This window comes from Canis lupus, chromosome 19 (genome assembly GCF_048164855.1).
Source record: "Canis lupus baileyi chromosome 19, mCanLup2.hap1, whole genome shotgun sequence".
In the NCBI taxonomy this organism is placed as follows: Eukaryota; Metazoa; Chordata; class Mammalia; order Carnivora; family Canidae; genus Canis; species Canis lupus.
The window spans coordinates 55,543,091-55,569,173 of NC_132856.1; the positions used below are offsets into that span (position 1 = coordinate 55,543,091).

General features: G+C 58.9%; 1 protein-coding gene across 4 annotated transcripts in view; it reads left to right on the top strand.

Moving 5' to 3' along the window:
• The window catches only part of MLLT1 (MLLT1 super elongation complex subunit), a 67,176-nt gene extending 41,270 nt beyond the window's left edge, over nt 1-25,906 (top strand). The window contains exons 1-10 of one of the 4 annotated variants that reach the window (XM_072787625.1): nt 5,170-5,235; nt 5,413-5,556; nt 9,034-9,159; nt 13,175-13,729; nt 17,858-17,945; nt 19,751-19,859; nt 22,055-22,154; nt 22,515-22,586; nt 22,792-22,863; nt 23,109-25,906. In XM_072787625.1, the coding sequence (XP_072643726.1) occupies nt 5,185-5,235; nt 5,413-5,556; nt 9,034-9,159; nt 13,175-13,729; nt 17,858-17,945; nt 19,751-19,859; nt 22,055-22,154; nt 22,515-22,586; nt 22,792-22,863; nt 23,109-23,237 (1,446 nt within the window). In that variant the 5' untranslated portion in view covers nt 5,170-5,184 and the 3' untranslated portion in view covers nt 23,238-25,906. Of the gene's footprint in view, nt 1-5,169; nt 5,236-5,412; nt 5,557-8,509; nt 8,666-9,033; nt 9,160-13,174; nt 13,730-17,857; nt 17,946-19,750; nt 19,860-22,054; nt 22,155-22,514; nt 22,587-22,791; nt 22,864-23,108 lie in introns of those variants that run through there. The other 3 variants (XM_072787623.1, XM_072787626.1, XM_072787624.1) reach the window with 3 other exon arrangements.
• Nucleotides 25,907-26,083: the final 177 nt, after the last annotated feature.

Sequence of the window (26,083 nt, forward strand, 5' to 3'; positions counted from 1 at the left end):
GGGCCTTCTAAGAGGAGAATGGCAAACAGGCTCCAAAAGAGAAGTGTGGGCAGGGCCCAGATGGCAAGGACATAACCCTGAGGCTCTCCTTAGCTGGTGAGTTCTGGGCCACCAGGAGTCTGGCTGCACCCAGGGTGGGGCAGTAAGCCTCAGGGTCCTCCAGGGCCAGCCCTGCCAGCTGCAGAAGAGGGTGGGGCCCAAGGTGGCGGAGGGGCAGCAGCGGAAACCACAAGTACGGCCAGTTGCTCCCACAGCTCTGGGCCATTGGCCTTCACGTGGGCCCATGCCAGGCATGGGCCTTGGCCAGGGCTCCCACGTCCTGGATTGCCCAAAAGCTGAGGATGAGTCCACGTGCCGTCAGCTTTGGGCGCTGGCACCAGTTTGGCCAGTTCCTCTGCTTCTTAGTTTGCTGAGTCTGGAGAGAGACGCTGGCCTGTGGCCAGTATCCCGGACAGTGGAGTGGCCGCCCATGGCCTGCACTGAGAATGTTTGAGGCCAGCTTCGGCTGCCTTTGTGGAGAGTGTGGCATGTGTAGGGTCTGGCTGGAGTGACAAGGATGTTGCCCTTGTGACTGTGGGCTTAGCACACCCTTGGCTGCTCCTCACTGAATGTGCTGCTGGCTCTTAGAGGTGTTGCCGTGCTGCCTGCATCTCCTGAGCAGCAGGCTGGGTTCCTGGGCAGGGAGGGCAGGAACCCTCTCGGCGGTTCCTAAGCCGCCCAGGCTGGAAGTCTCATCCAGAGAGAGCTCTGATTAGCCGTTTCAGCGTGGTGATGCACACACCAGCTGCCAGTGGCCCATCCCAGGTCACGAGAGCAGGACACACTGCGGGCGTTCGGGGGAAGGCCCCTGCCCGGCCTACGTGCTCCGTGCCTAGCTCTGGGGAGTCCTAAAGGACTCCTCCTGCTCTCCACCAAGGGCCAGGGCTTCCAGAGAACACAGTCTACCCAGAGCGAGTCCTGACTCCTTGCTGACTGGCTATGTGGCACCACGCAGCTTACCTGCCTATTTCGGTTTCTTCTTCTGCGACATGGGGCAGGTGAGAGCACCCCTGTTTCGGGCTGTGAAGGCATCATTATGTGTGTTAAGTGCTTAGAAAAGTGCCGACCGTGGTGAATGCTGGTGAATGCTGGGCACCCCAGGCTTGGCACCAGCCCGTCCATTCCACTCCACCCTACCCGTTGTGTTCAGGAGATCAAGCTGTAGATCAACCTTCTAGCGTCTCTGTGAGCTACTGTTTTCCTGCTGCCGAATCCTGTGGCTTCAGCCACCATCTGTCTGCCAGGTCTCCCAGGTGACCTCCTGTGGCCTAGAGCTCCTTCTGTAAAAGCAGTAGCTTCCCTTTCTTGACGGCACCAAGCTGAGGCGATTAACTGCCTTGTCTCATCAAATACTCCCACTCGTAGTTGAAGAAACCGAGGCTTAGAATTAGAAGGTAGGCCTAGTGACCAAGGCCCGGCAGCTGGTGAGAGGTGAGCCCCCGGCCTGGTCTAACCCCGTGCTCACCGGGTGCTGTCGGCGATGTGCAGCTGCCAGCCTGCCTCATGCTGGCGCCCCAGCCACCCTCCCCTCCCTGACACGCTCCCTTAGCAGAGCTCCTCCCTCGTGGCACTGTGTCCACTCGCAGAATTTTCAGGGACATAGTGAAATGTCTACAGAAGTAGGCGGAGTGCTGTAACGAGCCCTCGGGAGCCATCCCCTGGTTCCAGCACTTACCACACTTGGCCGAGTGGGGCTATCTCGGGCCTGTGTCTTTTTGGAGCAAACCCTAGACATTGTAATTTCATGTGTCTCCAGTTCACAATATGTCTCTAAAAGATGAAGACTGCTTTGTAATAATAAAATCATAATAATACCAGTATCGTACCTGAATAGTAACAATTCCTTAATATCTAGTCAGCGTTTAAAGTTTTTTTTCTGTTTGAATCAAGATCTAGATAAGACCAACACGTTGTGATTCGTGAGTTTGTTTTGTAAGTTCCTTTCACTGTGTAAAGGAGCAGAGAAGGGAAGAGTCTCCCTCTACCAGTGCTTTTCTTTGTGCTTTACTTGTTGAGGAAACTGGATCATTTGTCCTTAGAAGCTGGTATCACCCGGCTTTTTTGTTGCTTTTGTGCCGCAGTGCTTGTTGTTTAGCACTATCTTCTGATGTGTATCTTCTCGGTCAGTTTGAACTTGAATCTGGAGATGAAGTCTCCGTGGCAGGTGGCACGTTGGTCTTGTCTGTGACCTGTGTTTATGATGTCGGCCGTAGCTGAGGGACAGAGCCCCGCTCACTGACCTGTTAGGAGGAACGGAACAGTGGTGCTCTCATTCCTTCTGCACGCACTAGCCGGACGACATCTGTATCTATAGCGGTCTGCCTCTTGTATCTTGTGTGGTTACCTTGTGGAAAGGCAGGACAAATTCTTGATGTGCGTTTTTGGTTTTTTGTTGTGGTGTTTTATTTAGTTTTGTTTTTACTCCTTTATTGGCCAGGTTCAAACCCTGCCCCCAGTAGTGGCGTCCTGCAGGCCAAAGGGTGTTTGCTTCCTGGGATGCAAATCTGGGCTTGTTCTTTCTGAGCCCCAACCCCCCTGTAGACACCTGTGCCCCTAAGGATGTGGCCAAGGCCCATCTCTTCAGGTCATCTGCTGTTACTGCTATGCCTCCTGTTCCCACTATAGCCATGTGGACTCTCCGGGCTCTAGAAATGGTGCTGTGGCCTGTGCAGCTTCCTCCCACCCCCTTCTTGATTGATTCAAGGTCCCTCTCTGAGCCTGGCATAGTCTCCAGGGAACCTTCCTGGCCACCTCTTCACCCCCCACTGTTGGGTCATGGTCTGCTCTTACCCATCTTAATGTTTCATTCTTTTATCCATCTTAATGTTTCATTCTTTTGACAAAAATGCAGCACCTTCCTAGGCCAGCACCTGAGTGTGTGTGTGTGTGTGTGGGGGGGGGGGGTATTCCCTCCACTTCTGCCTCCAGGGGCTTCCCAATTTGGCGGGGACCCATCCCTACTGTGGCAGGTGGCTCCATGAGGTTGGCACAGAGGAGAGGCATCAGCCACAGTCAGGGGTGTAACAGAAGCTTACTGAGGGGGCTCCTTTCTCTTCCTTAACAAGAAGTTGGAGAGCAGCTGGCTGATGGCCTGGAACAGAGATCCTTGTGGCTTTCCTCCACACTGTTCCCGGGATTGCTGACCTTCCAACCAGGCAGGAAGAAGAGAGATGCTGAGCCTTTCTGCTTATACTTCATGTTTGACTTGGGAAGGAAAGCGCTCCTTAGGCTGACCTCATTACCCTTCATCACTCAGACTAGGCCATGTGTCCACCTTGGGCCAGGGGATCCATCTCCAAGTCTGGTTTAAATGGGTCAGGGGTGGAAACCACTCTTGCTGACCCCAAGGGCTGCTAGGGGGAGGGGGAGGCCAGTGTCACCTCACTGGTTGGCATTGGCCTGGGAAGGCCTATTTACTTATCTTCTCTCACACCGGACTCGAGGCTCCCAGAAGGCAAAGTCTATGACTCTTTCACCTCACAGGTGCATCTTCTACCTATGGACTGAATGGCTGGGGGTGGGGGGTGGGGTGGGCAGAGTCGTCCATGTGCAACTACAGGACCCCACTCCTTTCCCCTTTATTCAGAAGCAGACACAGGGACAGCCACATTCCCATTCCCAGGCATCACTCACTCACTGGAGCTAAAAAAACCCAGCTTGGCTCATGCAGCTGCTGGCTAGGGTGATGGAGGAGGAGGAAGGTGAGGCAACCCGAGCTCCTGGCTGCAGTCCGAGTGGCAGGAATGCAGGCTCAGCCCTGATGTCTACTCCCTTCTCTCCCGAGGACTGTGACCCTGCTGGTCTGGGTGGAAAAAAAAAGAATATGGGCATGCCTGTGTGGGAGGCTCTGTGCTTCCCTCTTCCTTCCTTACCCCTGACTGCCCCATCCTGAAGTGAGGGCCTCTTAACCAGCACCCCGACTCCTAAGGTTTTCTCTCCTGATGGAGAGCATTTTAAAAAATTGTGTACCAGAAAATTCCCTTTTATTTTTTTATTTTTATTTTTAAAAGATTTTATTTATTTATTCATAGACACAGAGAGAGAGGCAGAGACACAGGGAGAGGGGGAAGCAGACTCCATGCAGGGAGCCCGATGTGGGACCTGATCCCGGGTCTCCAGGATCACACCCCAGGCTGCAGGCGGCACCCAACCACTGCGCCACCAGGGCTGCCCCGAAAATTCCCTCTTAAAGCATACAAATTCACTGGTTTTTTTAGTACATTCACAGTGCTGTGTAGCTATTAGTTTTTTAGTTCTAGAATATTCCATCACCTCAGAAAACCACCTCATCTCTATCAGCAGTCATTCCTTATCCTTAGGCCCCAGTTCCTGACACCCAGGAGCCCCCTTCTTATCCACGGATAAGCCTACACTGGACGTGTCACATATGTGGAATCACAGGCCACGTGGCCTTCTGTGTCTGGTTCCCTCCCTGAGTGTCGTGTGTTCAGGGTCTGTCCTTGGGACAGCGCATGTGGGAGCCTCGCTCCTGTTTGCAGCCAAGTGACGTGCCCGTGGGTCAAGAGACACCATATTATGTTCATCCGTCAGTGGACGCTGGGGTTGCTCTGACTTTGACCATTTCGAACCATGCTGTGCTATGGACATGGATGTACAAGTTTCTGTGTGAATATATGTTTTCATTTTTCTTGGCTACGTATTAGGAGGGATGCATGGGATAGGTTACTCTATATTTAACATGTCAAGGAGCTCCCAGACAGCGCTCTAGTGACTGCACTGGTTGGTGATGGTGTACTACAGCAGCCTTGCATAGGGACCCCAGCTTCTCCACATCCTCACCACCACTTGATATTTTTCACTTTGTAAAAAAAATCCCATACTAAGGGCTGGGAGGTGTTGTCGTGGTTTGGATTTGCCGTTCCCCGATCATTAGTGATGTTGAGCATCTCTCGTGTGCTTGTTGGCCATTTGGATGTCTTTGAAGCTGTCTCCCTTCCAGGAAGGGAACAGGGGGTGGAGACTGGGGAATCATAGGCCTCAGAGCCTGGGCTCAGACCTCCGTACTGCCACTGATCAGCCGTGCTTTCAAGCCTCAGCCTCTCCGTCGAAGGGGAGGGTGTGCACCAGGCCGTCTGTGCCATCAGCGGGAATATTTCCAGTAACCGTCTGAGAACATCAGCCTTAATGATCTGTGTTTCTCTCGTGGAGGCTGCTTTGCTGGGTCCAGTGCAAATAGTAAGTTAATTTGTTTTGGATCCTAATGGAATAGATGAGAAGGAGGCACACGAGAGAAGCAGGTAAGGGGCTGAGGGGGAGAGAAATGGAGACCTGGCATGGGGGAGAGTCTCGTGGCTGTCCCCACAGCTCCTGCCTGCCCCTCTGAGGTGAACTTCCTTATTTTCTTTGTTGAAGGAGGAGCCGAGGAAGGTGTGCTTCACCTATGACCTGTTCCTGAACCTGGAGGGCAACCCCCCTGTGAACCACCTGCGCTGTGAGAAGCTCACCTTCAACAACCCCACCATTGAGTTCCGGTACAAGCTCCTGATGGCTGGCGGGGTGAGTGTGTCTCTGCTCGCGTGGATGCTGTGGGGGCGCTGGCAGCTTGCTCGTGGCTCCTGCGTGGCTCTTGGTACTGAGCGGCCTCAGGGGCTCCCAGGCACATCTCTTCAGCACTGATTGGGTGCCTGCAATCCAGAGGGGCAGCTGGCCCGGGTGGCACCTGGTGGCACCGCATAGGACCCAGGTGTCCTGAGCAGGTGCCGGGGCGTTGTCTGCTGATGACTAGTGACTAGTTGTCCTCATAGTTTCCTGCTTGACTGTGGTTAATTAGCAGCTTCCTCCGTGGGAAGGAGGGGTGGGAGGAATGGGCGTGAGGCCAGTCCGTCAGCGTGGCGAGGCACAGGAGCCAGCTTTTAACCGGATTGGCAAGGCTGTGCTGGGGCTGCGTCATCTGGGGAAACAGCAGTGGCTCTCTGTGGGGTTCCCTGATGATGCGCGTTGCCTGGTGGTTTTGTCCTAGTGAGGCTAGACAAAAGCATCAGCTCTCAGAACCTAGGCCTCTTAGTGAGTCGTGTGGCTGGGGATCCGTGTGTGGTGGCAGAGGGCCCGGAGCACAGTTCAGAAGTGGAGCAGGGGCAGCTTGGTGTGGATGGCATGACTGGCTGTGGAGGAGGAGGGGTGCTGGGCTGTAGGCTGGACCTCCTGTGCTGAAGAAGGGCCAGGCCGAGGATACGAGACATCCCAGCGCCACCTTTCAGTGCCCCAGTGCCACTGAGCGTTTGCCTGGGTGCCAGCCAGGAGGATTCGGGTCAGGGCCATGAGTGTGAGTGTGTGGTAGGGCAGACCCACCTCCCCAGTCAACATAGGGAGTGGGCGCTGAGCTTCTTTAGGCCTCCAGAGTAGTCCTTTCTTATTCAGTTGGGCCTCTGACATTTTTAAATTTTTTTTTTTAAATAAAGGCAGTCACTTACTCATTGTAGAAAATTCAGTTAAGTTTTGTCAGGTTCCCTATACACAGCCTGTGATTATAACCTAGCGTGTGATGGCTGATGGGAACAAACAGGTGTCGAAATCCGTTTACACAGACATTTGTCCTGAAGTGTGCCTGGGACTTCTGGAAGAACCAAGGAAGTGGGGAGGGTACTGGGGTCCGCAGTCCTCCCCAGCTCTGCTTCTCCACCTTCTTTCTGCTGCCCAACATTTGCCAGAGCATTTGTGACTCAGAGGTTTTGTAGCCAACATTTCTTTGGGAGACACACGTGCAGTTAGCCTTCTGTTCCTGGCCTCTCCTCAGAGCTCCAGGACCAAGGGGCTGTCCCCCGCTGCCTCCTGTGTAAGGAGGGTTTCTTTGCTAAGAAGAGATGAAGGCTCGCTGTGCATCATCAAAGCATATAAAAGTGGAGGCTGGAGGCGGTGATGAGAGGGAGAGGTTGGGATTGCCGGTCCAGTTAGCATTTGAGAAGGGCCTGTCCTGGAGGCAGGAGAGGGAGGGTGAGGCACAGTGGTCTCTGCTGGGTGCTCTGCACCCTGGGGTGGGCTGCCCAGAGAGCTGGTTGGTTGGTCAGGAACTTTCTCACCCTTTGGGGCTCGCCATGGGCTGACAGCAGAGCAGAGCGCTCTGGTCTTAGGAGTAGCCTGAGACCCTTATGGGAGAGTAGCTGCTGACACGTGACTTGTGGTTCTCGCTTGCCGTTCTGGAGTGGAGTGTCCCCAGTGGGGCTGGCATTTGCCATCTTGTGGCAGATGACTGCAGACCCGCCCGTATTGATGTTGGTGCTAGAAGAACTGGAGTCACGGACCAGACCCGTAGGTCGATGAGCCCTGCCTTCCGTGCTGCCCCTCCGCTGGCCGGTCCCCCGGAGCTTCAGGCGCTGCCTCAGCAGTGACCACATCAGCTTTGCTCCCTGCTAGATGGTCAGGGGCCAGCCTCAGGAGGGCAGCTGCCCGTCTCCTCAGCATGGTGTCTCGTGCTTTGCCCCACTGGCAGCTGAGCCACACAGTAGAAGCCCTCTTTCCGCGGCCGAGGGTCTGTATTCCCATCAGGTGTGTTCCCATCAGGTGTGATGGGTCCCCGTGAGGCACTGCGGCGGAGGTGGCGTTAGAGCCGCTGGTTCACTTTACCTTTTGCAGAGAGCTGTTGTAGCAGGGAAGAGGGACAGGAGAGGCATTGGCTGCGCTGTCCTGGAGCCGGGTCAGGCGAGGACGTTAGTTCGAGGGGACTGAGAAGGCCTGAAGGCGAGAGTGGAAGGAAGAGCGAGTGAAGGAGTCGGGACCTGTGGTGGCTTCTCCGTGCCCTGCGAGTCCTTGCGAGCCCCAAGTGCGGTGCTCTGCCCGAGGTCTGGGCTGCCTGGCTGGGCTCTGGGCGCTGTGGGGCGGAGTGCTGTGCTCGGATGGGCTCTGGGCAGCAACCTGCATCTCTGGCTTCTGCTACCTGCGGGTCGAGGTGCCATGAGGGGCTTCACTGCCCTGCTTTCAGCCCTGCTGTCCCCTGATGCCAGCCTCCTCAGAGGAAGGGTGTGGCTTTTCAAGGAATCTCGGGCTCAAGGTTATTAGTGGTGCTTGTTCTACTGAGCTAAATGCTTTTTTCCCCTTTTCATCCTTTTTTTTTTTTTTTAACCGTGCGCTTTATTCTTTTGTTCTGTCTCGTTGCTGTCTGGAAGGCTCCCTCTGAGTGGCTGGCTGCTAGTCATGTTCACTTGTAACGTCAGTATTTGGACAGCTTGCCCCCAAGCCTTCTCTCCCTCAGCAGGTGCGGCAGGAGCCGGGGAGCCGCGCTGGACCTGGCAGGTGTCTCCCGGGAACACCTCCTGGCAGGACCCCAGGCCCTTCCTCCTCGCAGCAGTTGGCTAACCAAGCGGGGCGCTCGCTGCCCTCCCCGCAGGCTCGTGCTGGGCTTTTGCGGAGAGCTGCGCCCACCCCCACACAGTTCCGCCCTGCCTCTGCCTCCCATGCTGCAGAGTCAGTCACCTTCACCTGCTTGACAGCAGAGGAGGGCTCAGTCCCCTCCACCCCACACTGCCCAGAAATGCGGGACCCGGCAAAGTCCCCCTTGCGCACGGCCGTCAGAAGTTGCTCGCTCCGCCGCGTGGCTGCCCAGTGTGGGTGTCTGGCTGGCCTCTCGCCTTTCCAAACCATGCTTCTGGTCCTTCTAAACTGCAGCGTGCAGGTCAGCTTGGGCCACAGCTGCCTTCTCGTGCTTCTCGGCACGCTCCGCGAGTCTTCTGGCCTGGCCCTCCTGCCCACCGCGCTCCGGGCTCTCCTCCCAGAGGCCGTGTGGCCGCACCTGGGCCCAGCCATCCTGGGACCCCGGCTTCTCTTTGCTCTCCACCTCGAGCCCGCTTTGCTCCAAGCACTCGGCACCCAGCCTCTCATGGAGGACATGCTTTGATTCTTCTGGAAAAACGGTGCTCACGTCCTCCTTTGCCCCTCCCCCAGCCTCTGGCCAAGCTCCTGCAGGCAGACTTCCTCTTGCCGGTCAGAAATCCAGCCTGCCTCCTTGCTCACTGATAACACCTGTCTCTTCTTTATCACTAGGTGATGGTAATGCCCGAAGGAGCAGAAACGGTGTCCAGGCCCAGCCCCGACTACCCCATGTTACCCACAATTCCACTCTCTGCCTTCTCTGACCCCAAGAAGACCAAACCATCCCACGGCTCCAAGGTTAGTGAGGCGGAAGGCCCAGTCCCATGGGAGCACTGGGGCCCAGTGGTGGGTCCTGGGCTCAGGGCAGCCCCTCCACAGAGCTGGACCTTCCGTTCCCAGACTCGCTCCCTTGGCATCTTCCTCTTAGAGCTCTTCACTCCACCTGGCAGATCCCTGCCAGTTAGGAGGGTTGGCCCCTGCTGGATTGCACAAGCAACCAAGAGATTGCAGGCTCTTCGCCCTCTTCCTCTTAAGGCCAGAGAGCCTGCCCCATCCTCACTGCTCCCATTATGTCAGTGGGCCTTAGGTCCCTTAAGACAGGACCCTGAGAGTCTCGCATGGTTGGGGGCCGTGGACAGTGTTTCCACCACAGCCATGACTGCCCAACTCCCAGGCCTCCTGAGCATGGCCAGGATGCCCCATCTGCCAGGCAGGGCTGGGTGCCTCCTCTCTGGGCTGTTCCAGGTTTGGCCTCTTTTCTTTGGGAACAGCTCTCAGCATAGAAGGCTTATTAGGGGGAAGGGCCAAGTGGGATGATATGGTGAGAAGGCTCATTTCCCCCAAGAAGAAACATTTTTGTCATCTTGTCTCAGTCCTGTTGGGCAGGTAGCACTCTGCCTTCCTGAGACCTCTCTCTGAACTGTTAAGGAGTGGTCACTGGAGCCTTTCAGATAGTGTCCTGGTGTACATATAAACTCAAGAGTGTGCGTTCTGTTCCCCTGTAGCCGCCTACACGGCTCTGTGTACCGGAGCCAAGCTCATCTGGCTCTCCAGGCAGCTGCTTATACACCAGTCACTGATCCCACAAGTTTATCCACTTCTCATCTTTGTGTTTTTCTTGCTTCACTCACCTGTTGGGTGTTGTGGGCTTGGGCCACCCCAGGTGGGACAGGTTGAGCTCTCAGGCTGTCTTACAGCTTTTTACTCAGCAGCAGCACTGGAGGAGAAGCCACATCGCCCAGGCAGGGTCTTTCTGGCACTTTCTGCAAGGCCAGTGAGTCTCTGACATCCCCAGATTTGTCTGACTTGAGCTCTCCAGACCCGTGTGGTTAGAGTCCAGGTACGGAGTGTAGCTCTGGGGGTCTCCTCCATGCCAGTCTCTTGGGTCTGTCCTTCCCTGAACCATATGGAAGTTAAAAGGAAGAAAAATTCTTGCTGGAGATCTTGGTGCCTTCTCAGCCATCCAGAGTTTTCTGGGACTCTACAGAATAGGAAGAGTAGGAATTGACATTTCTTCTGTACGTGTCACTTGCAAGCCACCCAGACCCCACGAGGAAATGCCCTCCTGGGTAGACACCCCAGTGGCCAACAGGGCTGCATCTGCCGAGGCTGCTTGTGACATCTCTCGCCAATGTCTTTGAGATCCCCAGGAGCCTCCAAGCCAGAAGGGCATATCTGCCAGGTTTGGGAGGGTTGGGTGGGCATGGTTCTGTCGCCTTCCCTGCCCCAGGCTCTTTCTCTCTAGCCACCCAGGCAGTGACTGAGGAGGTGCCTGCATGGGTTTCTCAGGCAGTGAAAGGCAGGTTCTTCTCTGCTGATACCTCTCCAAGAAACTTTTCTGCTTCTGAGCCATCAGTCTCACTCTGCTTTCCTTGGACAGTGCAGCCTGTGCACCATCCTTTTCCTTCAGCTGAGGACCTTCCTTTGGGCACCGGCTATTTTCTCCTAGATTGGCTCTCTGCAGCCTGGAGCCAAAAGGTCTGATTGGCCAGGCCACATGCTCCAGGCAGAGGGGGCTGGGAGAGAAGGGGTGGGTCCTTGCAGGGCCTAGCCCTCTGGCCTGGGGGCTGCTAGGGAGTCTGGCTGTCGAGGCCCTAGGTGGATATTCCCTGATGGTTCTGTCCTTAGTGGGTACCAGGGCAGGCAGGGATTGGAGCCTCTTGGGAGAGGGGCGGGACCCCCTGGAGGCTCACACTCCCATAATGGTTGTTCCTTTTGGTCCCTGCCTGGCAGCTCCCCTGGACTGTCCACATGTAGCTTCAGGGACATCCTGATTTTCTCTCTGATGGTGGCTTCTTGGCCTGGTTGATCTTTCTCTAAAACTCAGTTTTTAGCTATTCTCAGGTCATTAACAGCTTGAGAATAGGACTACAAGGAGTTCTTACCCCTGGGAATATCTACATTATGCTCAAGTTAGTTTGTGAATTCAGTGAGCCCGCGATCTGCGGTCTCTGCGCAGACCCCCGAGTGAAGAGCCACTGCTCCGAAGGCTGCTGCTAGTTTTGCAGGCCCTGGGCAGCAGCAGAGGCTGGCTTGACCCCAGGGCTCAGGGGTAGGGTGGGGTGGGTTCCGGTGGGGAGTGGATGGCGCAGTGGGAACCACATCCAAGGCCTTGGCCAGCATGCCTCTTGGGTATGCTTTGCCCTGCCTCTTGGAGCTTGGACCAGTTCCTGCAGCCCGAGTGGGCACATGGGCGCTACAAGAAGAGGCCGAATTGTACGTGGAGTTTGCTTCTTGGGAGAGCAGCTTGCTGGGGAATGGAGCTCTAATTCTGCAAGCTCGCCCCAAGGGGACTGCCCCATTAGACGGGCTGCTGGGGGCTCATGGCGTGAGCATTCCCCCACCCCTGCTCCAGCAATGTAAGAGCTGGGGCCCGGGCACCCAGGTGATGCTTCTCCACGGAAGTGGCAGCAACCCAGGGCCACGTGGGCTGCGCCCGAACCTTTGGCATTGATGTAGGTTATGGATTTACAAGAGGACGGCGACCTGAGTGGATCAGAGGTGGTCAAGGCTGCGCCGTCTGTCCCTGTGGCTCTTTGCTGGGAGGGTTCTGTGTTTGGGCTGTAAGAGCAGCAGGGGCCTGGCTGCTGGGGGTTTTCCTGGCTTCTCCACCCTCCTACAGCCTGCCCCCTTGGCCCTTGGGGTGAACTGGTGAAGCGTGGCTGCCTCGGGAGCCCCTGCCTATGTGGTGCGGATCACCATCTGGTCTGGCTCTGTTGGTGTCCTGGTGTGCTTTGGTCTGGAGAGCCTCTGGGCCCAGCTGTGCACCTGGCCAACTGAGTAGGGACAGAGCCCTCAGCAGCTGACCACAGCAGGCACCTGTCATGCCTGGATGTACAGGGTGATGATGGGGTGTCCATAGGAAGGAAGCCCAAACAAGGTGTCAGACGGGGCTCCTGCCTGCAGGGTGCACCAGCTGCTTAGAGTGGGTGGCAGTGGCTGCAGCCCCCTCTTGGTTGAGCGCTTCCAGCCTGCCAGTCCCTGCACCATTGCTCAGTGAGGTAGGTGGCCCCGCCCTCGTTGGGAGGAAGCACAGGCACGCAGAGTTGGAGTTCCCAACCCAGCCTTTGCAGCAGCCTGGGTCACAGCCCATCTCTACCTCTGTCCCCAGAGGGAGCTCCATGACCTGGCTGATCAACGCCAAAGTCTGGGTGCCATCGTCAACCCTCTGAACTTCAAGGTGGAGACCCAAGAATCATGTGTTTTAGAAACACTGCCCAGGTAGCTTTGATTCCGACAGTTCTAGGAGCTGTTCTGCACAGTGCCTGGGAACCCAGCAGGTGCTCAAGAAATGCTGACCGTGGGGATCAAAGAACAGCTGTGCTGGGTGTGCACTGGGGCTGGGGTGGGGGTGACCGGGCAGGAGGCACGCAGGCTCTGTGTGGGACAGACGGGGGGCCGGCCTGCTGGTAGTCCCCCCGGCCCCCCCCCCAACACCACACGCAGCCTCCATTCCCCTGGGCCACCGGGAAGCTGCAAGGTGTTGGAGTGGGAGTGGGTAGATGTGGCTTGCCTGTCTCATATCTGACTCACCGTGTACTCTTCTTGAATCCCTCAGGGAATGTCAGTTCAATTCAGAGGGGAATCTTAGCCTGCAGTCGCCCGGGACCTGCTGACACTTCCTAGTAGTTTAAAGGGACAGCTCCATTTAAAACTCTCACCTGCTGCCTTACTTTTTCGCTTTATGGAAGATTTTCTCTAGCTGAGTCTGAATCAGGTGGATTATACTTTGTAGGGGTCGGGGGAGGCGGAGCAGGGCGACCCCGAGATGCCATGTGACCGTGTCTCTCCCCCTCCTGCCCTGGCATTTCAGGACGCCAGCAGGGAGACCAGCAAGGCCTGCAAGACCCACAAGACGGCCAAGGAGCACCGGGAGCGGCCGCGGAAGGACTCCGAGGGCAAGGCCCCAGCCAAGGAGCCAGAGCGCGAGCAGGCCAGGAGCACCAAGGACACCACACGGAAGCTGGGTGAAGGCCGGCCGCCCAAGGAAGAGAAGGCCCCACCGGCCAAGGCCGCGTTCAAGGAGCCCAAGATGGCCCTGAAGGAGACCAAACTGGAGAGCGTGTCCCCCAAGGGAGGGCCCCCGCCCCCACCCCCGCCCAAGTCTTCCAGCAAGCGGCCAGCTGCCGCCGACTCACCCAAGCCCAGCGCCAAAAAGCAGAAGAAGAGCAGCTCCAAGGGGTCCAGGAGTGCCCCCAGCACCTCACCCCGCACCTCGTCTTCCTCCTTCTCGGACAAAAAGCCAGCCAAGGACAAGGGCAGCGCCAAAGGGGAGAAAGTCAAGGCTGAGAGTGAGCCCAGGGAGATCAAAAAGCCTCCGGAAGTGGAGGAGTCCAACTCAGAGGATGAAGCCTCCTTCAAGACCGAGGTGAGGTGGCTCCTTCCCCCCACCTTCCCCTCGTCCTCTCTCTCCTGCCTCTGAGCTGCTCAAAGCCTGGTCGGCCCGAAGGTTAGATGAAGAGGCTGGGATCAGGGCCCTCAGTGCTCTTTGTAGCTCTGGGTGAACCTCCATACCTCACTAAGCCTCAGTTTCCCTTTGTGTCAGGAAACTTTGGAGATGGTGCTTAGGGAAGGATGGTTTTGGTAGAGTGTGCTAGATTGGTACTCGGATCAGAGCCCTCTTCCTTGGACAGCCCCCTACACAGGCCAGGGTCTCGGTGGCTGATCGTGGGTCACCATTGCCCCTTCCCTGGCCACCATAGGATCTGTCCATCAGGGGACTCACTCCCTCTGCTAGCGGGGCATCCCAGAGCATCTTCATCCCGTTCCTCTGAGAGCTACAGCAGGCCACTGAGCCTCCCCACCCCTCCTGGGAGCGGGATCCTGTCACCATGAGAGGTGCAGGGCTCCTGCTGCAGCCCAGGTTCCGGGCAGTTCTGAGGGTCGCTGTTAGAGATGGCTTGAGCCACAGAGCAGCCAGTAGCCAGACTGCTGCCCGGGGAGCCAGACCTCCCTGTGGCTTCAGGTAGCAGCCCCATCTCAGAGTGCCGTTTGGCATCCAGGGGTCAGAGAACAGGTGCTTGGCCGGATGGGTGGCTGAGTGACCCCCGACCTGTGTCACCAGTCCCAGCCCACAGTGCCTTTTTGTGTTTCCAAACCTTCATTCACTCTTGGAGGCGGAAGCCTTGCCTGCGGTGTTGCTGCTCTGAGCTCCGCTGGAACTTAGCAAGTGGCTCCCTCAGACGAAGCCACAAGTGGTTCGTCAGCAGCGCCAATGTCTTGAGTGCGTGGCTTCCATGGGCAGACAGTTGGAGGCGACGGTGCCAGCTAGGGGTGACAGCATGCCCCAATGGCTTTGGGAGACACATGGGGCTGGTGATGCCATGTGCCCAGCCAGCCCTTTTCACGGCCGGAGACACGGTCTGCGCTGACTTTGGAGGACCCTGAGATTGTCCTGATCTGTGGAAGCCTCCTAGACGTCCGGGGCTGTATCAGGAGCCTGTTGGGCGGCTGGAGGTTCTTCGGGTGCTGACACCACTTGTTCTGGCCTCCACCTCCTCCGTCTGCTCCTGCCCTCTTTCTCACCTCAGGTGCTTTCAGGCAAGGCCTTTCTATGCCCAGGGCTGGTGGACCTGCCTTGGGAAGAGGTGGACGTCTCTGCCCTGGTTCCCTGCCTGAGCTGCACGTTATGCCCTGTTCTGGGTGTCCACGTGACCATCCTGGTGTGGCCATCATCGTGAGCACCCGGGAGGCTCTGTGAGACACTCCTTCCACGTGGGCCTGCTGCTCAGCGTGGGCTGGCTGGATGGCCAGTGTCTGTGACCTTGAGCACCGCGTCCTGAGGCTGGAGTTGCTCGAGGAAGCCTGGGGGTTTCTCCTGACTCTAGAAGCACTGCCTGCGTCCTGAGAGACTTCTGAACAGTAAGGCTTAGCCACAAGAAGTCCATGCATATTTAAGACCCAAACCACCAACAGGATGCCAGACAGTGACTCGCTAACATTTGCCTACCCTGGGGCCATCAGTGAGGCACAGATGTCAGTGGTAGAGGTGGCGGATAGCTTTCCAGACACCGGCTTCCCTGGCCATCAGCCCTGGAGGCCACCTGAGGCACTGCCACCAGAGAGCTCTGACTGCATGTGGGCCCCAAGTCAAGTCGCCTGTCCCCTGAGACCTCAGAGGTGGCCAGGCTGCTCCCTGTCTGAGTCCCTGTGCCAAACTCACCAGCAGCTCCAGTGGCTTTCCTGTGGTCTCTGGCCTGTGGGGTTTCTGTGCCAGTGGCTCCCATCTAGTCATGGCCCAGGTGGCCCTCTGCTCTCCTTCTAGACACTCCATGTGGCCTGAGCACCGGGACACTTAGGCAGCACTCACAGTGATCTCCTGTGCACTTTCTGACCCACATCTCCTCTAGGCTCTTTTGGCCGGAACCATTTCTGGGTTCCCTTCTGCTGCCTTTTGGATTGGCGTGGAAGGAAGAGGAACAGGTCCTCCAGGAAGCACATCTCACTACTTGGCAGGAACAACGCCAGTGTTTGCCTCTTCTGATACAGGGCCCAAGCCGGCCTCTTGATGCCTCCCCATGTCCAGAGTCTGCTGACCTGAGTCTCCCTGCTAGGCACTGCTGCCACCCCTGGTCTAGTGCTTGGGCCTGCTACTTTGTGTCTGCCTCACGGCCCCTGCCACCCATGCCCCAGCCCATTTCTGTCTGAATTCTGTGCCCCCAGAGGTCAGTGGCACAGTTGGCCTCGACCTTGGAGTGCTAGCTTCTGGTACAGACACACACACGTTCAGCAGAGGCCAGGCCAGCCAAGATGCTCTTTTATTATTAGGGAGACTGAGGCTTAAACCCAGAGGTACTACTGAAAAAGCCAGGGTCAGAACCCAGCACCCCTGGGCCAGCATAAGAACTCTGGGGTCTGCATGCCGGAGGGGCCATGTGGCTCCAGGCCCATTGTTGGGGGTTGTGGGTCACACTGGCCTGTGTGGCACCTCTTCAGTGGTTGGTGTTTGATGACAGTCTAGGCCCGGTTTCTCAGGGAGGGCTCTCCAGGGAACATCATTTGCCAGCGTGACGGTGGGTGAATAGGGGGCATTAGCAGGGGTACGTACATTGGGAAGGCCTGCATTGGGTTCCAGCAGGATATGGTAAACCATAGAGAAGAAACTTCTTTAACTCATTGGGCCAAAAGTCTGTTTGCCAGCAGCCTGGATCACTCTGTGGGTCTATGGAGTGAAGAAGGACGTGTGCCTCCCTGGGGTCCCTTCTGTAGGCCGGGCGCTGCCCTTGGTCATCTAGAGGGGCTATCCTGTGTCCCAGAGGTCAGAGGCTCTTCCCAGGGTCTTCTCTTGTGCGGCATCTGCCAGGCCTGAGCAGATGCTGCAGGGTGCCTCTGTCTGTCTCCTGGTCCCCTCCCTTCTCTTGATGGGGGCAGTGAGGGGGGGTGTCCCTGGTTCCTGGTGTTGAAGCTGTCAGTTCCTTCAGAGGGAACTGGACAGGCCATCCTGAGGATGAGCTTTCTGGGTCCCCAGTGCGTGGAGCACACCCTGGGCCAAGCAGCCCCCCTGAGCTGCAGACTCTGCTCCTCTGCCCTTTGGAAGCTGTACCCCTAGCTCATGGCTTCCTGCGCTGCTCCTTTGGAGGAGCTTGTTGGCAGAAACCAAGGGTCCAGGAGCAGACGCTGCCTCTGTTCTGCCAGAGGTCCCTGCCTTGTGCACGTGTTACCCACAGGATGTGGAGCCCCAGGTAGCTTAACCACTGCCCTCCCCTGTCCTAGGGTCTGGTGTCCCTGTTTGGCTTTTACTGCCCCCTGGTGGCTGAGTTGGGGCGGCTGGCTGCAGGAAGAGAAAGGGGATGGGCGTGACTGGCTGTGCACACCATGGGCAGGCTCCAGTCTGCCCTGTCCTCACCTGCTTGTCATGTGCACACATGCTCATCATGACCTCAGGCACCTGGTGGATGATAGCACATGGCAGGGAGACAGCTTTCGGCCTCCCTTGGCCTTGGGATGGGCTGTGAGCACCTGGGTCTCTGCACCCACCCCTCCTGTCTAGGCCCTTCAGCTGTACCCTGCAGCACCGCTGCCCACATCAGCCAGCACGTGCTGTCACCAGAGGAGGGTAGGACCCACCAACAGATGGGCAGCCACAGAGGTGCTGCCCCCTGCCCTGCATCAAGAGCTTGACTAGTTTCCTGTCCTGTCCAGGCGTATGGACAGACTGAACGTGTGGTATGCAGCTTGTCCTGGAACTGCTAGGATTTCAAGTCTCTCAGTGGAAAAAGAAAGGTCCTTCGTGACGTTGTGCATGCTGGCTAGTGTCCTGGGACCCAGGGGGAGCTGGAGGCCAGGCAGCCTATGCACCCAGAGCTTGTATGAGCTTTAGGCCAGGGGTGCTGGCATCTGGCGCTCCAGTGACCCTTTAAATCGGGATCTGGGCAGAGACTGGCCAGGTATTCCTGCGGCCAGAGGGCATTTAGTGTCTGCTCTTTTTCTCCGGACTGAGAGAGTATTCTTGTTTTCTCTCCCCTGCCCTGCCCATCCGCATTGCCCCGGGCTGAAGTCTGCCCAGTCGAGCCCATCCAACTCCAGCTCCAGCTCCGACTCCAGTTCGGATTCGGACTTCGAGCCTTCCCAGAACCACAGTCAAGGTGCGTGGTGCAAAGCAGGGAGGGGTGGGGGGGAGGTCGGGTGGGGGACAGAGTCACAGCCCCTGGGGAGTGTTCTGGTCTGGGCTCCAATCAAAGGGCTTCACGACTGTCTTCATGGGGTTGACTTGCAGGGGGGCTTATTTCCTGCCCGGGCGTCAGCACACTCCAAGTCCGAATGCTGCTGCCCTGGCTCTAACGGTTCTTGGACGCCTTACTAGGGGCTGGGGACAGCAGGTCCTAGATGACAGGAAGGGTGGGGCAGCCTGGCCCTGGACAGAGACCCATGTCCATAGGTCTGTGGAAGCTCAGGGAGTCTGTATTAGCGAAACAGAAGCAGGTCAGCTGACCTCCAGCTGGGTGTGAGAAGTGCTGCTCTTTCTGGTGGTCTTTCGTTTTTTTGGTATCAGTCTCCTGGGCCCTCAGGTTTGGCTGTGTGTGTGGGGGGCCTCTGGAGAGAAGCCCAGGCCTGGTCCGATCGATACCCTCCTTGCCAGCACCCCCCGCCTCAGCAGATAGAGGCTTCATTTCCTCTGCCTGCCCGCCACCCCATCCTCACCTCACCCCTTCCGTAGTCTTCACCCCATCCTCACCCCCACCCCCATCCCCTTCCTCACCCAGCCACACTCTATCTTCACCCCCATCCCCACTGACCACCACCCCACCAGAGCTCTCCTGGGATGGGGCAGGAATGCTCTGCTCCTGCTGCATGTTTGGCTGACACTCGGGCTCAGAGCCCAGCAGTCTGCATGTCTGTCTTTTCCCTGCATATCTCATGGGGAGAAGCCATAAAGGCCACTTGGCCACCTCAGAGCAGGGAGGGCCTTCCTTAGGTGCTGTGTGGGCCTCAGGGGGCCCCTGCCTGCCGGCTGCTGATGTGAAAGGGCAGCTAGGGGCCCACCCTCAAACCGGAAGCGTTTCTTCTGGTGGCTTGGGCCAATATTCTCCTGCCCCCACAGCCTAGAATCAAGGGTTGGGAGAGCTGGGGACTGGAGCATGTGCGGGGGTGGGGGGGATGGGGGGTGGGGGAGGGTCTGGCCTGGAATTCAGACAGCAGTCGCTGAGGGGAATGGGGGATGGGATGCTCAAAGCCCACACTCTCTCCAAGGGTTCTTATCTACGGGGAAGGGAGGGGGAACCTGCCCAAGCAGGATCATGTGACCAAGGTAATTGAGGGCTTTGTGTCCCTCTGTTGCCTTGGTAACAGGAATATAAACCAAGATGCCGTCTGTAGGGGACTGGAACTGTGAGCCTCTGGAGAGAGGAGAGGACGGTTGGCCCAGAGCAGCGGAGGGGGTTGCTAAGGGGCTGGGCAGCCGGGAACAGGGGTGCAGTCTGCCCAGGAGGGTTCTGTAGCCCCCAGGGCTGGCTGCCTCGCCCTCCCTGGCCAGGGCTGGCTTGCCGTGGCTCTAGGCAGAGGCTGTGCTCCCTGCACCCAGAGCAGAGGAGGGCTGCCCCATCGGCCTGGGCAATGGAGGGGCCCTGCAGTCCTGTTACAGGCCAGGGGCCAGAGGCCCTGGAGCAGGTCCAGGGGCCAGAGACCCGCGAGCCGGGCCAGGTGCCAGAGGCCTGCGAGCAGGGCCAGGAAGGTAGGGGGCAGGGGAGCCAGCGGCCCCCTTAGGAGGTGGGTGGCAGTCTTCACCCTGGCCAGAGGGACCTCCGAGGCAGGTTTGCATGGGTGTGTTTGGGGGGCCATGGTTTCAGGAAGCTCTGTGTAGCCCTGGGCATGCAGGGAAACCGGTAGGGTCCAGGCAGAGCCCTGATCTGGCTTCTCTCCCCTTCCCTCCCTCTGTCACTGTCCTCCCCAGGACCCCTGCGCTCCATGGTGGAGGACCTGCAGTCTGAGGAATCCGATGAGGACGACTCTTCATCAGGCGAGGAGGCCTCTGGCAAGACGAATGCTGGGAGGGATTCCAGGTGCCTGGGCCGGTGGGGAGCGAGGTGGGCGGGCGTGGGGGTGAACTAGGGTGGCTCTTGCCTGCCTGTGCTGCGGTTGTGGGGCTTCGAGGCGGCAAGGCCAGGGTGGGAGTGTCCTTGGGACACCCAAGGCGCACCTGGGGGCTGCATGCTCTCTCAGTTTCATGAAGCTGAGGCTCTTCAGGTGGCTGGCTGGCAGGAAGGGCCCAGGGTGTTCAGGGAAAGAAGTGCAATCGCCATCTGAGAAGGGAGTGAGGCATGCGTGGCAGCCCGAGGGCCAGTCTTGGTCAAGGGTATATGGGGGGAGGAGTGCTTGTGCCTCTGCTTCTGGGCCAGGGAACTGCTTCCTCTTCCCCCTCACCCATAAGTGTGGCATAAGGCCCTGCAGACACCCCAGCATGGGGAGCTGCAGTGGCTGCCCACCGGCCTGGGGAAGGTGACGTCTGTTCTGACCTCAGCAGGGCGAGCTGAGGCTCCTCCTTTGGGCACCCCCAGAGCCCGGGAGCCCCCCCCACCCCCCGCCCCCAGCCTTAGTCTCCAGCCCAGAGCAAATGTCGGCCTCACTCCAGGTCTGCAGACAGGGCTGACCTGGGAGTCAGTGGTCCCGTCTTAATACAGGTCCTCCTTCCTATGAGGCCAAGATCTGGGGATCTCAGCAGCTCCCCTTTAAAATAGGCTGGGTGTCGGGGCTGCATTAGCCATGGTGGTTAGATCCGCGCTCCCGCTGAGGGAGTCTTTAAACAGGCTTTTGCATTTGCCAGCACCCACCCTCTAGGTAAGGGAAGCTGGGGCATGGGCCGGCAGGGATCGGGACTGTCCCGGGGCAGAGGTGACTGCTGTGTTTCCTGCTCTGCCCAGTATGATGCTGGCAGTGTTCAGTGTGGGTTGTGATGTGTCCTGGGAGCAGGGGGCTGAGGGCACTAACGCACATGGGTCCCACCCTGAGTGGCTTCCAGAGTAGCGCAGGGACCAGATGTGCATGAGCGTCTTCAGTGTCCTTTCCAGGGGCAGATGTGTGAGGTGGGGGCGCCAGGGAGGGGGCCACACTGGCTGCCTGGGATAAGCTGAGAGAACCCCACTTCATCCTGTTTCCAGGGATCTGCTGCCTGGTGGGCCCACAGAGGCGGGGAAAGGGAAGGGTGTGTGGGCACGGGGGCCATGTGTGGGCCTGGATGATGCTATAGTGCTACCCTGGCAACGCAGAGACTGCCCGCCTGCCTGGTCTCCCCCTGCCCCCCCCAGCCCCATGACCTGCAGCTGCGGGAGCTGCGGAGAGAGCAGCCTCTGCCCCGAAGACAGCAGGCCCTGGGGACTGATGCTGCTCGAGGGAGAAACCCCCCTGAGGACAGGGCAGCCCTGACCTCGGGGGAGTGAGACCAGAGCCCCCAGGGCTGAGGTTCTGGCCGCCACGTGTGCCTCAGTGCTTCTGGCACTGTGTTCCGTGGGGAGGCCTGTTTCCAGCGGGAGAAAGCAGGAGGTGGATCTGGCGTGGTAGACAAGTCGGGAAGCCACGGCTGTGGGGGCTCCTCACTAGGTCAAGCCTAGTGTCCTCAGGGCCTGGGGGCCCTGGACAGAGACTTCCCAAGGGTGCTGTGTGTGGCTGGCCCACGGATGAGCTGCCTCCACACCTGCTTACTGTGCTTCGAGACTCTCTGGAGAATGCTGAAGGCAGCAGGCTGGCATGTTCTGTGCAGACGTAGGGAGAAAGACGTGGCTATAGGTTCATGTGTGCTAGGGATTCTGAGCCATCATGCCCTTCCTTCTGAGTGTGGACACTTGTCCCCGGGGACAGGGTGCCCAGTGTGCCTCCTGGAAGCCTGCTGTTCATCCAGAGTGCGTCAGGTCAGGTGGGAGCTACGGTTGGCTCTGGGCAAATTCCACAGGCAGCTCCACCTATGAGGTCACCGGCAGCAGAGCTGAGGGAGTGCCAGTGGGTTGTGTTCTGACCCAGGAGCCCTGCCCTAGGGGTCCCCCCTGAGCCTCTCCGGGTGTCAGCGACCTGCCCTTGGGGCTCTGTGCCTTGAAAGCAGAGCTGCCTTCGGTTGGCAGTAGCTGCCTGTAACTGGGTGAGGTTGGTCTCCTGAGGTCCAGGGAAGCGCAGAACACGTGGCCTCCCACAGGGCAGGAGCCAAGACCGAAGGTCCCTGGAGCAGCAGGTGGTGGAGGCCTGACAGGGCGCTGTGTTCTGTGTTCAGGTTGAGCTTCAGTGACAGTGAGAGTGACAACAGCGCTGACTCCTGCCTGCCCAGCCGAGAGCCCCCTCCCTCCAAGAAACCACCCCCACCTAACAGCAAGGTAAGCCCCCTGGGTGGGGAGGAGGAGGAGGAGATCTCTTGGGTGGTCAAGTCTTTGCCCTCATGTCCTGGAGGCAGGGCTGAGGGATGGGCCTTGCTCTGATCCTGGGCTGTAGTTCTCCAAAGTTTGAGGCTGATGGTGGGGGCAGAGGGAGGCTTGCCCCCCGCCCCCCAGGACCCAGAGAGGTCTCTGCTCCTCAGGATGGGCCGCCTTTGGAGTCATCATCAGAGGAGGGGGAACTGGCAGTCCAGGGCTTAGGGCAAATGGCCCTGGAGGGGTGGGAGAGCCTCCTGCGGGCAGGGGGCGGGGGGGGAGGGGACTCTGGGGAGAGCACTGAGCAGACCCGGGTTTGCCCTGCAGGCATCAGGCCGGAGGAGCCCCGAGTCCTGCAGCAAACCTGAGAAGATTCTCAAGAGGGGCACCTACGACAAGGTGGCGGGCTTGGACTGGGCAGGTGGTGGGAGGGAACCCTGTCCCCCCCGCGTCCCCCCCCCCAGCTGGACCGCCGTGAGCGCCCTAGGCTGCCGGCAGGCCTTCCTGTTTCCCAGGGCCCTGAGCCAAGACGGGTGGGCCCCGCGGGCGGGGCGGGGCGGGGCGGAGGTCTGCCGCTGAGCGCTGAGCGCAGCCTCGCCCCCAGGCCTACACCGACGAGCTGGTGGAACTGCACCGGAGGCTGATGGCGCTGCGGGAGCGCAACGTGCTGCAACAGGTACTGGCCCCGCCCCGCCCCTCAGTGCCCCCCCACCCCGCCCTCCGCCCCTGAGGGGGCCTGGCTGAAGGGGGTGTTGTTCTGCCGCTGCTGGACCCCTGGCTGCCAAGCCAGGAATTCCTCCCCTCCCCCTCCATCCTCGGCCCCTCCCCCCTCCCCTCCCCTCCCTCCCCTCCCGGATGGTGGGAGAGGGCGGCCCTAGACCTTCGTCCTGCTCCTGAAGCCACCCCGCCACCACCTTCTAGATCGTCAACCTGATCGAGGAGACCGGCCACTTCAACGTCACCAACACCACCTTCGACTTTGATCTCTTCTCCCTGGACGAGACCACCGTGCGTAAGCTGCAGAGCTACCTGGAGGCCGTGGCCACATGACCCTGGGCCGGGTGCCGGGCCCTCTCCGCTGGGGCCCCAGGAGGCCGCGTCCGGGCCCCGCCTTCCTTCTTCTCTCTCGACTTACCCACCCGCAGCACTGCCTTAGTGACCGCCCTGTCCTCGGCCCACACGGCCAGCTGCACTTTCCTCGTCGGCTCCCAGCCCGCCCTCCCCACCACCTCACCGGGAGCCCTGAGGCTGAGGGGGGGCAGGCCAGCGCCGCTGCTCCCCAATACTCAGGGGCCGTCACCTGAGCCCCCCTTGGAAAGCAGCTGGTGTTGAAGGCAGCACCAGGCCTCACTTCAGAAGGGGAGGAAATGTGGCCGGCAGTGGGGGCCTTGCTCCACGGCGGGGCATGAGGCTTGGTTTCACTGCCCCGGCCTCTCTGAGCAGCCAGGGCACTGCCTCCAGCCTTCCCAAACGGTTCACACCCCCCTCCCCCACCGTGCCCCAGGAGCGCAGAGGGCCGCAGCGCCTCGGCGGGCTCTCACTGTGCTGGGACTCTGTCTGTATAGTTCTCTCTAGTGTACTTGTGTATGCACTGTAGGTACCAGAGCGGTTTCTGGGTGTGCGTTTCCGTGGCAGCAGTGCACGTGGGGGGTGGGGGGTGAGTAAGGCGGGACTTTTAGGTTAAGATGTTTCCACTGGTCTTGTCCTTGGGCTGGAGGCCAAGCTGGAGCACCACCGGCCCTCTCCAGGCGAGGGGAGGAATCGTCCCTCTGTGGTTCCCAGGATGTTCTCGTCGTCCCGGGGCGCGGAGGGCCCTGCCCAGGGCCAGTGAACACTACGATGGGGCAGCAGGTCCTCAGGCACCCAGGGGCCGCCGCGCACTTGGCGCCTGGTCAGACTGGGGGCCACCTCCAGGAGCAGACCTCCTGGCCTCCACCAGCCACAGGCCATGACGTGTGTCGCCCCCCACGGCTCGTCCTCTTCCTCCTTCCATAGGATCCTCTTCCTCCCTTCTGTTGTTGGAGTCTTCGAACTTTGAAAAAATGAGCTTTTGCCAAATAAGACGGGATAGTTTGTGGAGTTTTTTTGAGGAGCGTCAGGACTCAGAGCCAGCCCCTCGTGCCAGGGCCCAGCCAGTGGCAGGCCTTTCTGGGCACACCTGTCTCTGGTTTAGGCTCGGCCCTCCCACCCCTGCGAGTCACGCCAGTCCAGAGACCCAACTCCTCGCATGCCTGAGACTCTCCAAGGGCCAAACTGGTTCCTCCTCCCTCTCAGCCAAGATGTCCTCATGGCGTGAGCCCACCTTGGGTGGGGCTCCTGGGGGCTGGGACCCTGTTTGCTCAGCCTCTATTCCCCAGATCTCGACTCAAGGCTCCCCCTGCCCCCCACCAACCTTTGCCCTGAAGGAGATGTGGGGAAAGGACAGGCCCGGAGGTGGGCTCACCCTCTCCCCCCAGCCCACTGTCAGAGGGCCTCCTCCCCCCAGTTCATGAGTTCCCATGCGGGGAGTGCCAAGCTCCCCTTCCCTGTGGTTCCCAACTGTCGTGTGTGTCTCTGATTCCAATTCCGTCTGTCAGGCAGACCCTAAACACTCCCTGGGGAGTCCTGCCTCCAAGACTTTCCCAAACTTCAGCCTCCCTGGTGAAATCCCCAGAACTCGCCGGGAAGGCCCGAGAACTTTTCAGAGGAAACCTCCATGACTCCTCGCCATCTGCTCCGATTCTCTCCTGACCCCACTGCCTTGAGGTATTAGGAAGAGGGCAGGCCTGTGTGGCAGGCTCCGTGCTGTCACCGTCCCCTTCCCCAGGCAGGCCAACAATACTCCAAAGTGGGGCATCTTTCTTCTCTGGAAACTCTAAGACATTGGACAGAAGGAACTGGCCTGACATGGGCTACACGGAAGGCAGCAGCTGCCCAGCCCTCCGTGCACAGAGGGCTGCTGGGGGCCATGGCCAGGAGCCTGAGCTGGTCCTTCCCCCTCGGGAGCATCTCCTGGGAAGGGCCTCAGGCCCTCCTGAGCTCCACACGGCGACTTGGGCAGCGCTCTGCTCTGGAGCCGGGCTGTGCCCAGGGAGCAGCTGGAGGAAGGCCAGGCCTTGGCCTGCCCTCAGGAGCAGCAGCGTCTGGCCCCCCTGCTGTTTCTGGGGCCTTCGGAAGCACCAACCCATTTCTCAGTTACCTCCTCTGGCCAGAAGGCCCCAGCGCTGTCCCCAGGGCTGCTCTGGGCCCAGTGCTGGCCCCGCGATCACCTGATGGACGCACCAGGCAACCAGGGCCCTGACCGCAGCATTCCCAGCTGCTCCCCCGCCCTGCCCCCCAGCTGCCCGGCAGCTGGGCCTCCGAGGGCTCTGGGGACACTTCCATAGGAAGGGGCCGGCACTTTGTGATTGCCGCGTGTTTAGTGTTAAGCCCCCTGCCCCCAGTGCAAATCCCTGTGTTTTGCTATCTCCTGAACAAAATGTAAACCGACACCTGAAAGCAAAAGGTATCGAATACCTTTTTTACCCATAAGGGTTTTTACAAAGAATGTGTCTCACTAGGAACTAGGACACTCATCGGCCCGAGACCAACTCCTAGATAAAAGGAATAAAGGAGAATCGTGTTTGTAATAAGTTACAGGATTGTTTCTGTCCTGGATTTTAAACTTTTTGTTAAATTGTGAAATTATGGAGGAGTTTTATAGAAAAAAAAAGTGAAATAAAGTCAGATGGGAAAGCAGACCTACGTGTGGAGCCTCATGCGTCCGCTTGGCTTGTCCTCGAACCACCAGGAAGGGGGGGGGAAGGGTGGGCGTCAGGTCTGGGCAGCAGGAGTGGGGGACGGGGGCGCGTGAGCAAGGTTGGCATCCTGGAGGAACAGGGACGGCAGGCCTAGAAACCCAAGAGGAACCCTGGTGG